At 45.6% G+C, this 14,901-nt stretch overlaps 1 protein-coding gene across 9 annotated transcripts in view; it reads left to right on the top strand.

The window, feature by feature from the left end:
* Positions 1-12,793, top strand: part of RUBCN (rubicon autophagy regulator) — a 55,852-nt gene extending 43,059 nt beyond the window's left edge. For all 9 annotated transcript variants that reach the window (XM_047734523.1, XM_047734488.1, XM_047734530.1 and 6 more), the window contains 9 exons: positions 4,066-4,126; positions 4,867-4,999; positions 5,868-6,013; positions 6,603-6,667; positions 7,158-7,396; positions 7,934-7,995; positions 8,451-8,604; positions 9,696-9,789; positions 10,013-12,793. In XM_047734523.1, coding sequence (XP_047590479.1) covers positions 4,066-4,126; positions 4,867-4,999; positions 5,868-6,013; positions 6,603-6,667; positions 7,158-7,396; positions 7,934-7,995; positions 8,451-8,604; positions 9,696-9,789; positions 10,013-10,191 — 1,133 coding nt within the window. In that variant the 3' untranslated portion in view covers positions 10,192-12,793. The remainder of the gene's footprint in view (positions 1-4,065; positions 4,127-4,866; positions 5,000-5,867; positions 6,014-6,602; positions 6,668-7,157; positions 7,397-7,933; positions 7,996-8,450; positions 8,605-9,695; positions 9,790-10,012) is intronic.
* The last annotated feature ends 2,108 nt before the right edge of the window (positions 12,794-14,901 follow it).

Raw genomic sequence — 14,901 nt, 5'->3', positions numbered from 1 at the left:
GCTTTTATTTCATCAGTTCCTTCTGATGGTATCTGCCACACTGGTATGAGGTCATTCATAAGCTCCCAATCCCAGACAGTCTTTTCAGCCTCTTGAGGTTTGGGGTTTTGTTCTCCACCCCACTTTCCCCTTATATCACAGCTTTATCCATTGTTCTTTATCTTCCTTTGTTGGTTCTTCTAGAATTTCAGTCTTCCACATGCACGTATCTGGTCATGGTCCAATCAGGAAACAGAAACCACAGAGTAATTTGAATAGGGAAGATTTAAAATAAGAATTATTAACTGTCATGGGGGACTGAAGTAATAGGAGACTGGCTCATAAGGCATGAAAAGAACTCTAAAGAATACAGGAATAGCAGATACAGGTAGCAGTCAGTATCCTTGGGCCCGAGGGAGAGCACCCAGGAAGGAACACGTGTAGAAGGTACCCATATCCCCAAGGCTGAGATCCAGACCTCCTGGCTCCCTAGAGGTGGATACGTTCTCTAAGGCTGCAGAGCTGCCCTAAGAGAGGGCCTGGGGATGCTGTACCAGGCCAACAGCACCAGGAAACCCTTCTGTGGGGAGCTGGCAGAGGCAGCCACTAGGGAGGTGCCAAGATACTCAGAACTGAGCTGAGAGACGCTGGGGAAGGTTGTGCATGGGAGGTGCCAATCCTGTGGCACTTGCCTGAAGGTTTCCCAGGAGGTGCCGGGGTAAGCTGTTTATGAGAAGTTCCGCCGGTGGCACTCTGCTAGAACGCCACCTTCATGAAGGTGTGCTTCCCCAGGGGAAAGTCATGTGTCCTACATGCAGGAGTCTGCCTAGAGGAGCACAGCAGACTCGGCAAGAGAAACCCCTTCCTCCTCAATGTCCCCACAGTGCCGGCTCCTGACAAAGCTTAACATGGTGCCGTCTGGTGGAGGGCCACTGTATGAGTCCGGTTCCATCATCATGGAGCAGACAAAAAGGAGGGCAGGTTTGGAGCTGAAAGGCAATAAGTTGATAACTGGCATAATATATAAAGACAGAAAGGGACGCCTGGGTGGCTCAGTTGGTTAAGCAGCTGCCTTCGGCTCAGGTCATGATCCCAGCGTCCTGGGTTCAAGTCCCACATCGGGCTCCTTGCTTGGCAGCGAGCCTGCTTCTCCCTCTGCCTCTGCCTGCCGCTCTGTCTGCCTGTGCTCACTCTCGCTTCTCTCTCTATGACAAATAAATAAATAAAATCTTTTAAAAAAAAAAAGACAGAAAGAAGTTCATAAACCATGTTTTCTGACAAGTTTTTCAATTATGTCCAATTCAGGTAATCAATTGCTTCTCCCCACACTGCCCTTCGGAATATTTTTTTTCTTTTTTAAAAAGCAGAGTAATTGTGATTCTCTATTTTAAAATGTTTCCTGTCTAGTCAGCAGTTACAGAAAATTCAGTGGAGTTAGACCTTCAAGTGCGTTGAGTATCACCTTATCTGCTGGAAGGAAAGCAGGAAGGAAACCAATGTCAGACTGGCCAGTAAATTCTGAAGTCGAATCTCTTCCTGTGCCTCACTTTGTTTAAAAATTTGCAGATTTTGCCGAGATTTTAAGCAGTTCTTTCCTGATCATCCCAATACCAGTGTCTGGGCATGCAAAATTTCTTATAGCATGTCATTTTGAATTTTTTTCAGTCAGTAGTAATAACCTTATCTAAAGCATCAGGAGCATTTGAAATCAGTTCTCTTAGGAACAGATCCTTGCCAAAGAATCAATTCAAAGTTTCATAATTAGGTTAATATCTGTCCAATTGAATGGCCTCCTCTGCTCTTTACTTCTTAATTTTCTGTCTTGGACCCTGGAAAAATCCTTAATTTTCATCCAGATCTTCGACTAGTGTACAACCACATTAACGTAATTACATGCTTGAACTGGCCAGAGAGTCGGCAGAATGCAGCAGAGGCCCAGGACCCACAGGGCCTTCACGGTACTTGGCCAGTGTCAGGTGGGATGTCTCTTTCAATGTCAGGGGCTACTTCTCCCTCTCTGCTCCCAGGGTGAGTGTCACAGCCAAACCTGTGTGGTCCTCCACGCTCTTGGAAGTATTCATGATTAGGTAGGAAGCCATCATACCTCTGGTAAAAAAGAGGAAATGTGGTAAAGTAGGACTGGACTATGTATTCCAAAGAGCAGAGAATGATTTTTTTTTTTTCCTCTCAAAGAAAAAAATAACTTCTTCTCTGTGAGGTTGAAGAACTACTAAATAGTTTTTCGAAGACAATGGTTTCCTTAGCAACCATGAATTATCACCACTTCTCTCTGATGTGCAGAATTTTCTTTAATAGCCTGGGCCTACAGTAGCAATATTGGTTAGCTCTTTATTCAAGGATATCCAAGATTTTCTCTCATTTTTCTTTCTGTCACTCCCTTAGCAGGCTGGTATTTGCTTTTTTTCTTTTAGCCAGTTAATCATTGATTTAGGAAATATTTTCTGAAAACCTATTATGTACAGAACAGTCAGGCTTATAAGAGCAAGACAAGACTTATATACAAATTCAAAGCAGTATAAGTATTATTCATATAAATGCTGCAAACCAAATGGTCTGTGAAGGTCTGCTGTTGCCTAGAATTGTTTTTTCCTTCACTAGTACTATTTAGAATGGAATAGGCAACTAGCAATGTATTGAGATCTGGATTTTGGTAGTATAAAGTCAGATAGAAAGTGTGATATAGGTGAACTTTGTTAAATAAAATAGAATTTGTTATTTACTAGTCAAAAGTTTTGTTGCTTTCTTAAATCTTTTCTGTGCTTAGAGAGCATATGAAAATTCATTGACAGACATCAATTCTGCTCTCTTGTGTATGTAGCTTTGAAAACATTGATTTGTTAGGAATATTCTTTGAGTATACAGGGCTTATATACAGAGCCCTGTACTAAATATTTTGGGTCAAGCAGAAGAATTAGACATGCTCTCATTTCCTCACAAGGAGATTTTATGATCTAGTGGCACATATAAAAATATATATACAGAGGAAGCATGAAGAACAGTTGAGCTACTTATGGCCAATTGCCAAGTGACAACTAAAGCTCTACTGAGGGGCTCAAATGCAGCAAATTGATCATTGTGCAGCTTTAATTAGGAAAGGAATGTCTTTCCAGCGGGCATCAAAGCAAACGAGGAATGAGACTTACCACAACAGTCTTGTTTTCATGACTTGAATACACTCTATCTGCCTTTCTTGAACATGAGTGTTCTCTTTCACATTTTCCCCATCAAACATATTTGGGAAGACAAGGTCCTTGGAGGTTCAGGCATATCGTTATTAGGAATCCTCTTCAAAATCCTTTAGCGGAAATGGGCTTTGGAAAGTCTGCCATAGATTCCTGCCATTATGCCTTAGAGTTCTATAGAAAAGATCGTGTTGAGTATCTCCATGAACATTTGTTGATTACCAGGCATCCAAGGAGCTGCAAGAGAAGTTCTATTCCCGTTCCACCAGACAGAAAGGAAATCCTTCCATGAAGCTTTTATAAGGATACAGAAGACTTCGCACATTTGGAAGCAGTAGCAATAGTAGTCAGACGTTAGGAGCAAGGCTCCAGTTCCACCTAACATCAAATGAGTTACCTCCGTGATCCAACTTCTGCATTAAGTCTGATTTTGATATAAAAAAGAGCTAGACAGAGTTCTTATCTTGAGATTTTATCATTTAAGAGGGCTTGAGATTTAGAGAATGAGGGAGAGATTGGAATAATTTCTTTGTGTTTCTGCTTGATAGAGGGTGTGTCCCTGTGTGCCTTAGGTTGCTTCCTTTTCTCATTCACTGTTTTGCACCAATCTGAGTTTGTGTTCCCACCTTGATTTGTAGCCATTTTGACTGTCTCCATGCTGTGCATAACGTCACTAATTCAGCCTTGTTGTGACTTGAACAGAGCCAAACTATAAATTATGTGTAGAGCTTCACTTGGTCTCTGCTCCTTATCCTGTGTAGAATGTAGCTTGTAGTCCCTACCCTGAGCGCTGAGCTGGCAAAAGCTTGGAATGGTTTCCATTACTATCCCTTACCTCCTCCCTTCCCATTTCCTGCTCCCCTTATCTCTGGTTCCCATTTAGATGCTGACATCAGAAGGAGCACAGCCTCAAACAGCAAATCCTTCACTTCTTCTCAATCCTTGTAAGTACTCTCCCTGCCCCCAATAAAACCTTAGGTATATGGAGAAACAAACCCAGTTCTTGGTGTATGGATGGGAAAGGCCATAGATGAAGTAGCCACATTCACAAAGAGACAAGGTAAAAGTTAAAGTGATGGGCCTACCTGATGGTGGCAAGCCCCCTGGGATCATTTGTTTAAACGGGGTGGTCTCTGGTGGAGGAAAAGTTTGCAGTATGGATTGTTTCTTCTCTGCTGACTCTGATGATACCAGAGGCCCCCAGAAGATCAGGTCCCCAAAGAGAGAACAGTGATCATGATTTCTGATTATGAAATCTAATTGAACCGATTTCACATCGTAGATCCAACTAGGGGAAATAATGGGCCATTTGGGAGCAACAAATCGTCCTTTATTGTTCGCAAGGCAGTTTTACTCCATTGATTTTGTAAACAGGTCTTATAACCCCCATTTTGCAGTTAAAGAAACTGAAACTTTGAGAAGGGAAGTGATATAGAATCCTTAACTAACAGTGCTGTATAATGCTGTTAAGTGGGATTTGAGCCAAAGTCTTCAGACCATAAGATCAATATATTTTCCTCTCTATGTGTGTCTGAAGATGATGAGAAAAGAAGTCAAGCCGACTGGGGGTACTGGGAGTGTTTTCAGCCTGGAAGTCACAAGGCATAATATCAGATCCTGGAGGGAAGGCTCCCATCTTCCTGTCTTTTCTCTACACTCAGCCTTCCTTGAATCTCCTTTCCAGCTCTCACTGCTTTCTTCACTCCACGTCTGCGGAGGCAGTGGCCATGGGACTCTTGAAGCAGTTCGAAGGCATGCAGCTCCCAGCTGCCTCAGAGCTGGAATGGCTAGTTCCAGAGCACGATGCCCCTCAGAAGGTAGACTGCATCAGCTTTTTTTCTTTTCTTCTTTTTTTTTCAAAGGATTTTATTTATTTGACAGAAAGAGAGAGTGTGTGCAAGTATGAATACGGGGAGTGTCAGAGGGAGAGGGAGACGCAGACTCTCTGATGAGCAGGGAGCCCGATGTGAGACTCGATCCCAGGAGCTGGAATCATGACTTGAGCCGAAGGCAGATGCTTAACTGACTGTACCACCCAGGCACTCTTCTTCAGCTGTTTCTTTCTCCCACTGTCCAGCCCCAGGAGGGTGTGAGCCTTTCTGATGCTCTTCTCTTTTGTCACATACCCCTCTTCTAGAGTGAGTCTATGTATTTCTTTCCTTACTCATAGAAGCCATTTGTTACAAGTGTGTTGAGTGAATGAATGAATGAATGAATGAATAGATGCTTGCCTGGGTTTTCCCTAGCAATATTCAAAATAAGAGATAATGGCTCCTTCATTCTCCTTATTCCATATGACTGCTTACCAGACCCAGAGGTGGAAGTTCTGTGCTGTGACCACCTTTGAGACACTGAAAAAGTGAATTGTTCATATTCTTCTTTGCTCTACAAGTTGCATATAGCATAGCAAGGGCCCTGGGGTAGGTTCAGGGACAGCATCAGCAATGGTTACCACCGCACTGGAATGCCGTTTCTGTTCCTTTTGCTTCATGGAATACAAGGCCCACCCTTCTAGTAGCCTGGTGCCTTCATGATTTGTTTTGAGGGCCAAGGTTCCTCTAACACCTTTATCTGAAGTGTTCTTGAAATGTCTGTCATTAACTGTGTTTCTGTGATGGCCAACGGGTCAAGTCAGTGTTCCCCCAGACTATCTGTGTTCGATCACCCTGTGCTTTTCTCCTGCAGCTCCTGCCCATCCCTGACTCACTGCCCATCTCACCAGATGACGGGCAGCATGCTGACATCTACAAGCTGCGGATTCGTGTTCGTGGCAACTTGGAGTGGGCCCCACCCCGGCCTCAGATCATTTTTAATGTTCATCCAGCCCCGACGTGAGTAGCCAGTGTCTGTGTCCTTTGGGAAACGGATACATCCTCTGGGTTATCGGGGCAGTCTCCTCACCTTTTTGTCTCTGCCTCCGCCCATAACTCCTGCACAATTCTATTTACTCAGTAGCAGAGGGAGGGGATTGTCCGTCTTGTCACAAGTCTTACTCCTGTTCCTCCTGTTGCTTCCCAGAGCTAACCGGAGATGAGGTCTGGTATCACTGGCCTTCCCAACTGTTGCCTTCCTCCCAGTAGTTTTGTGAGATTTTCTTGGTTTTCTTCTCTTAAGATGGATGCTTTTCTTTCCTCTTGTTCTTTCCCTGTGTCCTATTCTCATCTCTTACATTTGTACAGGAAGTGTGGTTCATTATTGGGGGCTGTCCCTGCCTAGACCTAAATCCTCACCTAGTAATCCTTAGTTTGAATTGGTTCTCCCAGTGGGTATGTTGGGTCCAACTCTAAAACACAATATGTGAGTTCCCCCTCTCCCCATACTTACTTAACAGGAGCCCTGTCTTTGCCTCCTTATCCTTGACATGCCAGAGGCCTTGTGTAGCTGGTATCTGCCAAAGCTGTCCCCTCCCCCTCTCCTCAGGAGGAAGATCGCGGTGGCCAAGCAGAATTACCGCTGCGCAGGGTGTGGCATTCGGACCGACCCTGGTGAGCATCTTCTCCCACCCCCATAGCACCCCTATACCACTTCCAGCGGCTGTACCACCTCACACACTCAGCAGAGGGGCTGGTCAGGGAGATAGTGAGAGGAGGCAGCAGAGCAGAACTAGGAAAGGGAAAGAAGGGGCCTGGACCTGGAAGGTAGGTCTAGGCAAGATCACTGGCAATCAGAGAGAAGTTATTTCTGGGGGCACATTACCAACATTGTGCACTGAAGAAGACCGGGTACTTCAGGCCAGGTGCTTGGAAGTTGGATCTTACCATCTCTGGCAAGGTTTGCGTCCTCAGCGGCCTTCGGGGCGACACAAAAACCACAGGCCCCACTCCGTGGGTTTCTGCTAGCTTTGGGAGCGCATACTGAGGTGGATGGAGCTGGGTGGTCATCCCTTCCTGCGCTTTGAAAAGGGGCAGGGGTGCTGCCTCACCGGCTTGTAGATGGGAAAGCCACATCTGACCTTTGATTTTCTGGTTTTTCCAGATTATATCAAGCGGCTGCGGTACTGTGAGTACTTGGGCAAGTACTTCTGTCAGTGCTGCCATGAAAATGCCCAGATGGTCATCCCCAGCCGGGTTCTGCGCAAGTGGGACTTCAGCAAGTACTATGTCAGCAACTTCTCCAAGGACCTTCTCATTAAGATCTGGAACGATCCTCTTTTCAATGTGCAGGACATCAACAGTGCCCTCTATAGGAAGGTCAAGCTGCTCAATCAAGTCCGGGTGAGAGCCTTGAAAGGCAACATCCTAGATTACCCTCCTCATCCCTCATCCCCTCCCTCTGTTCATACAGGCTTTGCCCGGGTCACCACACCCCTCTCTGTCATCATGTCAGAGCTGGAACCATCTCCTCACTCATGCTTTCTCTGCATACGTTCTCAGTCCCCGCCCTTCCCCACCTCCACTCTGAAGCCATAGATGGCACTCAGTGACATAAAAAGTTCCCCCTGCACTGAACGTATACTCAAGGGAGAAGAGGGTAGCAGGTGGGAAATTCAAATTCCGGATATCTCAGTGGCTCTCAGTTGTGCATGTGATTTGGGAGCCCAGCCAAGCAGAGGGGGGTGCCTCTCTGACGGGAGGTCATTTTAAAGCAAGTTGTTGAGTTACGGATATAGAGAAACTTTGGGCTCTGGCTGCTGCATGCAAAGCCTCTGGGTCCCCATGGTTCAAGGGTCCTGGTCATTCTAATGGTTTTTTCTCTCGTCTCCATACCTGGTCTTACCCCCCACCCAACCACCACCACATCTTCCTCTTCAGCTGCTGCGGATTCAGCTGTATCATATGAAGAACATGTTCAAGACATGCCGACTGGCCAAAGAGTAAGTCTTGTGTGGAGGCCAGAGGCCTCTTGCTGGGTTAATGTCTCTGAAAGAGACATGCCCCAGCAGTTGTCCCTTATTATGTGAAGAGGGAGAATAGAGAGATTTGCAGACAACTCCAGAAATGGTAAACAAGAAGCCTATAGGAGGAACTGTGTCTCTGTTCTTCTCTCTGGAAGGGGAAGTCTCTGGTTCTTCTATCCAGGGCAGACCTACCACGCTTTGCAAGCTGGCATGAATTACTTGTAGAAGGGCATAAAAGGCCCTTCTCCTAGCCAGAAACCTAGTAGTGTGGAGGGTCTGGGGTGGTCTGGAACACCTAGGCTGGCTGAGTGTTGCCCACCCTCGTTGCCTCTGCCTGGGACCCTTCTCTTCCCTGTCCTGCTTCTCTGTTTTGATGGGCTGCACAAAATGTTCATTTTCTGTGCCTGCTTACTTCCCCTCACTTCCTGTAGGCTTCTGGATTCCTTTGACACAGTTCCAGGCCACCTGACCGAGGATCTTCACCTGTACTCACTGAATGACTTGACTGCAACCAGGAAGGGGGAACTGGGGCCCCGGCTTGCTGAGCTCGCCAAGGCAGGGGCTGCCCACGTAGAGCGATGCATGGTGAGATGGTCTCCCTTTAGCACGGAACTGGGCTCTTCCTTAGGGATATGGAGAGTAGGATGGACTCAGGTTCTTGCCATGCATTTCTAGGAAGTTGACATGGCCTGTCAGCACTATGACAGAAACTGGGCAGGATTGCTATTCCCTGGGCTGGGGAAAGGCTAAATCATCCAGATCTGAAGAACCTGGAATTCGAAGAGGATGTGGTGCTGGCATAGCCCCTGGGTAACGGGCAGGACTGAGTGGGGCCTTCACTATAGAATTGTCCTCATGTGGGAGGAGAACCTGGAGCTAGAATCTGGACCGGGTCTCTGCTTTATCATTTTCAATCGGTGTGACCAAAGGAAATATGTTGCCCTCTCTGCAGTGAGCCTCAATTTTCTTGTCTTTAAAGCAAAGATAATAATACCCCTTGTCCTTTCCTCTCAGGATTTTTGAGAACCGATGACATAATTACGTGAAAGCATTTTGTACTCTTCGTTCTATAGATGCAGGTTATTATTGTCCTTGATATACCCAATGTGCCAGAAATTCAGAAGTTCCATTTTTAGAATTTCACATCTTAGAATATGCCTGGTGTATGTTCCTGTGACAGTCCCGGAATTAGAGCCTAAAACAGGGCATATGTAGAGATCCTGTGTAGCAGGGGGAATGAGACTTCGCTCTAACCTGACTCAAGGCTGGGTGTTATTTTGGAGAAATGCCCTTGTCTTCACATTTTATCTTAATTGGCTGTGGTTCCTATTTCAAAATAGAATCATCACCCACTCTGGAATTTTGACTTCAGCAAGCCCTTTGTAGCACCATTCCTTCCTTTTCGTCCCCACGTCGCAAACCACTCTTGTGGCTGGAGTTTCTCAAGCTCTCTTGTAGCCACTTTAAAGCTCTGTCTCACACTGCCCAGTCCTGGCCCCAGTTTGGCTCTCAGGCTCCCGAGTCCAGCTGGCTCTCTTCCCAGAAGGCACGAGAACCCCTGAGAACCCATTCAAGTCTTATTTATATTTTGCTCTTTCCCTCATTTGTGTTCATCCCCCGGTCCCCATCCCTGGTATGAGGCCTCTCATTTTGCTGCCTGTCCCTCTCCTCCCCAGCTCTGCCAAGCCAAGGGCTTCATCTGTGAGTTCTGTCAGAATGAGGATGACATCATCTTTCCTTTTGAGCTCCATAAGTGCCGGACCTGTGAAGGTAAGGGCCAGTGCCCGCTGTTGAGTGGGCAAACAAGACTGAACCCAAGGCTAATTGATTTCCCTCAGCCTTTCCTGTTAACAGGAGTTGAATTTGACTCCACAACTCCCTGTTTTCAGCCCGGGCATACCAAGCCTTGGTGGTGAGAAGGGGCTGTGACAGTGACTTACTTCCAGCCTGAGATAATACAAGTTGTTCTCTGTTCTCTTCCCAACCCAAATAGAGTGTAAAGCATGTTACCATAAAGCTTGTTTCAAGTCTGGAAGCTGTCCCCGGTGTGAGCGGCTGCAGGCCCGGCGGGAACTGCTGGCCAAACAGAGCCTGGAGTCTTACATGTCAGACTACGAGGAGGAACCCACGGAAGCCTTGGCCCTAGAGGCCACCGTCCTGGAGGCCACCTGAAGAAGGCGCATTAAACCCTCTTTCCAGGGGCCAGGGTCACATGTTATGCAGAACTGAGCCACCCTTTCAAGGACTTTCCCGACTTGGGTTTTTTTTTTCCTTTAATTCTTATCATTATCATTATTTTTTTTTAATGACTTGTCTAACGTCCATGTAAGTCAACCTTTGTTAGGTTGGTGGGGTCCAATCTGTTGTGATAATTTGTAGGTACCGGGTATTTCCATCAGAACTGACACGAGTCCTTATGTGAAGCTTCTAGTGCCTCTGTCAGGAATGGACGGTGAGACCTGATTCTTCTGACATCCGTGGCCTTCTCTACTTGGACCAGATCTGGTTTCAGCTGCATTTCAAGTATCATTTCTGGTTTTATTTTGTTTTAGTTCTGGAGCTTCTAAGTCAGGCCTTTTGCAACCAACTGACTTCTCCTTTGCTGCTGAAATAGGAGGATGGAGTTTTCTCTCTCTGTCCTGGAATGGAGTCAGACTGGGCCCTGAGGAGAAGCTGCAGAGAATGGGACTGCATCATGGGCATCCTGTCCAACTTATGTAGGTCTTTGTGAGGCCGTGAAAATAGCATTCTTACCTGGAATCCTCAATGACCCTGAGGCCACCTTGACCTCCTTGTTTGAGATCGTCTAGGCATCGAAGATGTCACAGACTGACTTTCTTTACCCTGGTGGGGTTGAAGCAAAGAAGCAGAACTGTTACTTAAGCCAGGCCCCTTCATGACCTTCCACCAGGCAGAAGCGAGGCTGCAGCTCTGTTGCTTCAAGAGCATTTATTCAGTCAGAGGAGCTGTTGGCCTCCTCTTACGTGATAAGGTCTCTTTTAGTCAACCTAGCTCTGGTGCAGATATGATCTTTCAAGCTCAGGCAAGTCCCCGATGCCATCCTAAGCTGCAAACAGAAACTCCATCCACTGTCTTATTTGTGGGTCTCTTGCCACTGTGTTCTCTGTTAGACGGTCATTTTGGTTCTGAGTGAAGGTATGGCCCCACTCTATTCTCATCCCCTTCCTGCATCAGAGCTGGGACCCTCCTTGGTGGCTGAACTCTTGCCTTAGTTTCTTTTGTTAAAATCAAGGTGGGGGCAGGGAGATTTCTGCCATTAGTGGGGTGAGAAAACTTGGCCATTTGTGGGTGTGAGTGTGAATGTTCCTATTATGCACTGAATTCTGTAGTCTGGTGATATCCATATGTTCACTCATTCTTTTCATATTACTAATTTTAACAAATCTTTAACATACCTTTTCTTAAAATGTGCATTTTGATGGGACCATGAATATGTTTGTGGTGTTCTTTACGTTGTTGCCGTAGCCCCGACCCCCACCTAGAATGCCGGTCAGGGCTGCTGTTCTGAGGGCTGGTAGCTCTGTGAACAAGAGCCCACAGCACTTTTTCCCTGGGCCTGACTTCTTGTATACCTGTCTTTCCATAATTGGCTGCTGATAGAAAAAACTTGGTTTGGATGCTGCCCCAAGAAGCTGAATAGAAAGCAGCACACAGTCGGCGGAAGCTGATGAGTGACTGAGCTGGAGACAGCCGGGAGTCTCACAGGAAGTGGAAGGGGCTGTAGGGTAATGACCAGAGCTGAGGCTTCACCTGGGCCAGAGATAGCAGGGAATAAGTGACCCATGGCATTGGTCTCTCTTCCTCAGACTTAGGATCAGGCCAGAAGACCCTGAGGCTCTTCTCCCTTCAAGTCATAGAGGAGGCTCTGAGGCCAAGTCCTGTAGCCCAGCCCGGTTTTGAGGGGCTAACTAGGAGCTCCGTTGCCTTTCAAAGAGCTTTGGGAATGGCCTCATACTACTCAAGTCTTACTAAGGGTTAGGCCTCAGATTCAAACTCAGGGGTTTGTTAAAGAAAAAAGCTGAGCTCTGTGTCCAGTTTTGGTATACATTACACATCTAGCTCCTTAGTCTTAAGTCACTACACTGGAGGAGAGAGGCACTGTCATTATTGTCCCGCCTGTTTTGTATTAGCAGAGGACCAAAGGATGGAAAACCTGACAGTTTCCAAAGTTGAGCTCAACGATCTTACAGGCTCCTGGTTTTTCACTTATTTTTCTCCACCTTCCCCATTCCATCTTCTTAGATTGCATAGCTGTTTTAGGGACCCTGACACTCTGCTGTCATTACTATCCAAATACCCATTTATTTATTTATTTGAGAGGAAAGAGAGAGAAGAGTGAGTATGGGATGTTTTGAAAGCACTTTGCAACTTACAGCAGTATCTAAAAACCCCCAGCTGTTGTGGGGGAAAGTTTGAATGCACTGAAGAGCATTCCTTCTAAATGAAATGGGAGGGAAGAAGTTCTTTTTTATAAATAAAGGGAAAAAAGTTACAAGTTGGCTTACAAGGTAGAGACAAGGTTCAAGACATAGCAGAAGAGTGGAAGGCAGGTATTTTCCACTTTAATGAGGCTGTTATTGACTTTCTCTGCCAAGGCTTTAGAGCTTCAGTTAATTAACATAAAAGGAGCAAGAGTCTAAATAGAGATGTTCTGTTCATGTACAACTCGTGTTCTGAACTGAATTTCTACTCGCTGTAATTCATACACAGCCTAACAGTCTGTTGTCATCTTCAATAAACTAAGGAAATGAAATTCCCGCCTTTTATTTGTCTGCTTTGACTATCAGGAAATGGTATTGAGTGTCTGCTGTAAAGCAGGCATGTTTGAAAATTCAGGAGGTTTCTGAATTCTGATGCAAAGAAAACTGGACCTTCCAAGTCAGGAAAAGTGTGTGTGAGAATGTGTTTTCACTGACTTGCTGTGTGACCTTGAGCAGATCACTTTGCTTCTCTGGATTTCTGTTTCTTCATGTATCAAAGATACAGGTGCTAGTCCTTACCAGTGCACGAGGTGTGCCCCCTACCCATCCTTTTGATGTGAATATCTTATTTTAAAATGAGGTAGGGGCACCTGGCTGGCTCAGTCAGTGGAGCATGCAACTCTTGATCTCAGGGTTGTGGGTTCAAGGTGCAGAGGGTACTTCAAAATAACAAATTTTATTAAAAGAAAATTAACAATAAGTGAGGTAAATCTTTCTTTGATTCTCACTTCTGTGAACAACTTGCTCTGAGTTTCTTTCTTATGCTCTTGGCCCACTGGAGCTCCAGCTTCCCCCTTTGCAACTTTCTGAACAATTCTGCTTTGATGTCTCTTGGTCATCTCCCACTAATATGTCCAAACCCAACATAAATATCGTATTCCCCCTAATCTAACCAATAGTCACCCCAGCTTGAAAATTTGGTTTTCTTCCACTCCTTCCTCTCCAAGTTAGCTAGCATGTTTAGCTAACAAAGCATTATCTCCTTCCTACCACCTGTCATCAAGTTCTGCTGATTTTTCTCTTGAAACTAAATCTACCTTGTCCTTTTCTATCATTAGCACACAAATTCAGGTTCTTATCTTACATCTCAACCATCTCTAGCCATGCCAATCTCTTCCTATTTAATCATCTGTCAAATATTTGGGTACCTGCTGTCTGCCAGTTTCTGTACTAGGCTCTATGGCTATTGCTGGGAGAAAAATGGAGGCACTAAAATGAATATTGTAATTACAAGCTCCAATAAGAGCTGTGAAGGAAACGAGTAGATGCTACTACATTAAAAAATATCATAATTTAAATTGGAGACAAGTCCCCTGATGAGGCAGGATAGGGAGAAAAGGATTCCAGATGGGGACTGTCATATGTGTTGGTGCTGACACAGGAGGAGTTTGGGCAAGGAACTGCAGGAAGGACCAAACTGCAAATTTTAGCTTTTATTCTTAGAACACTGGAAAGCCATCGAAGAGTTCTAGTCAGAGGAGTGACTCAGCTGGTTAAAATGTCAGTGTGTACTTTCCAGAGAATAAATAGAGTAAAGCAAGAGTAGAAGCAGTGGGATCTTCTAGAGGGTTGGCTCTAGTGACTCAAGAGAGGAATTATGTTGATTTGGACAAGGGTGTGGAATATTGTCATCACTGTGCGCTCATTACCCCAGACCTCTGAAAACAAGACGCATTCCAAATGTTCTACAATGACTCCGGCATTTTAAATCAGTGACCGAAAAGGCTGAGGATCAAGAGATTGGAAAGATAGTGGGAGAAATGACAGAACCCATGAAAATTAGCAACTAAGTGTCAGAAAGCACAGAGACCAGGACAACCCTAGGAACCTCCGCTGCAGGATTTGCAAACTGCTTGAGCCTGGCTGCCAGTGAGGCAGGCCAAAGGGTAACAACTGTGCTGGGGACTCACTCCCAAGTATTAGGACACATCCCAAAGAAAGGGGAGCTATGAGTTGGGGAGTCATCCATTGGGGCCATGACTATGTTATCAATCCCTGTAGCCCCAGGAGTGTGTACATTTGCTCTATCCTCTAATGGTACAGAATAGGCATAGTTTTTATAGCATCTTGGTTAAAGTGAGGCCCAAGCCTGCTTCCTTTTTCCTATGAACTTCTGGCTTAGAGTATGGGGAAAAGGGATCAGTCTGCCCATCCACCCTGCTGACTTTTCTCTCCTGGTCAGCTATAGTCTTCTCCCATATTCAGTCTCCAGGATAGCCAATTGCTTGCTTAAAGTATTAGGGATAGCAGCTGCCAGATGGCCTACGCTTACCCATTGCAAGCTTGATGTTTTCAGGATCAAAGATGAATGTGATTAACAAGGAAAGAGAATCTGCTTAGCACTACTCCTTTAGGAGTATGGAGAACGTTAGGCTGTGTT

This window comes from Lutra lutra, chromosome 1 (assembly GCF_902655055.1).
Source record: "Lutra lutra chromosome 1, mLutLut1.2, whole genome shotgun sequence".
Lineage (NCBI taxonomy): Eukaryota > Metazoa > Chordata > Mammalia > Carnivora > Mustelidae > Lutra > Lutra lutra.
Note: the sequence above shows the minus strand (reverse complement) of the source record. Positions and strands in the feature narration are given on the sequence as shown.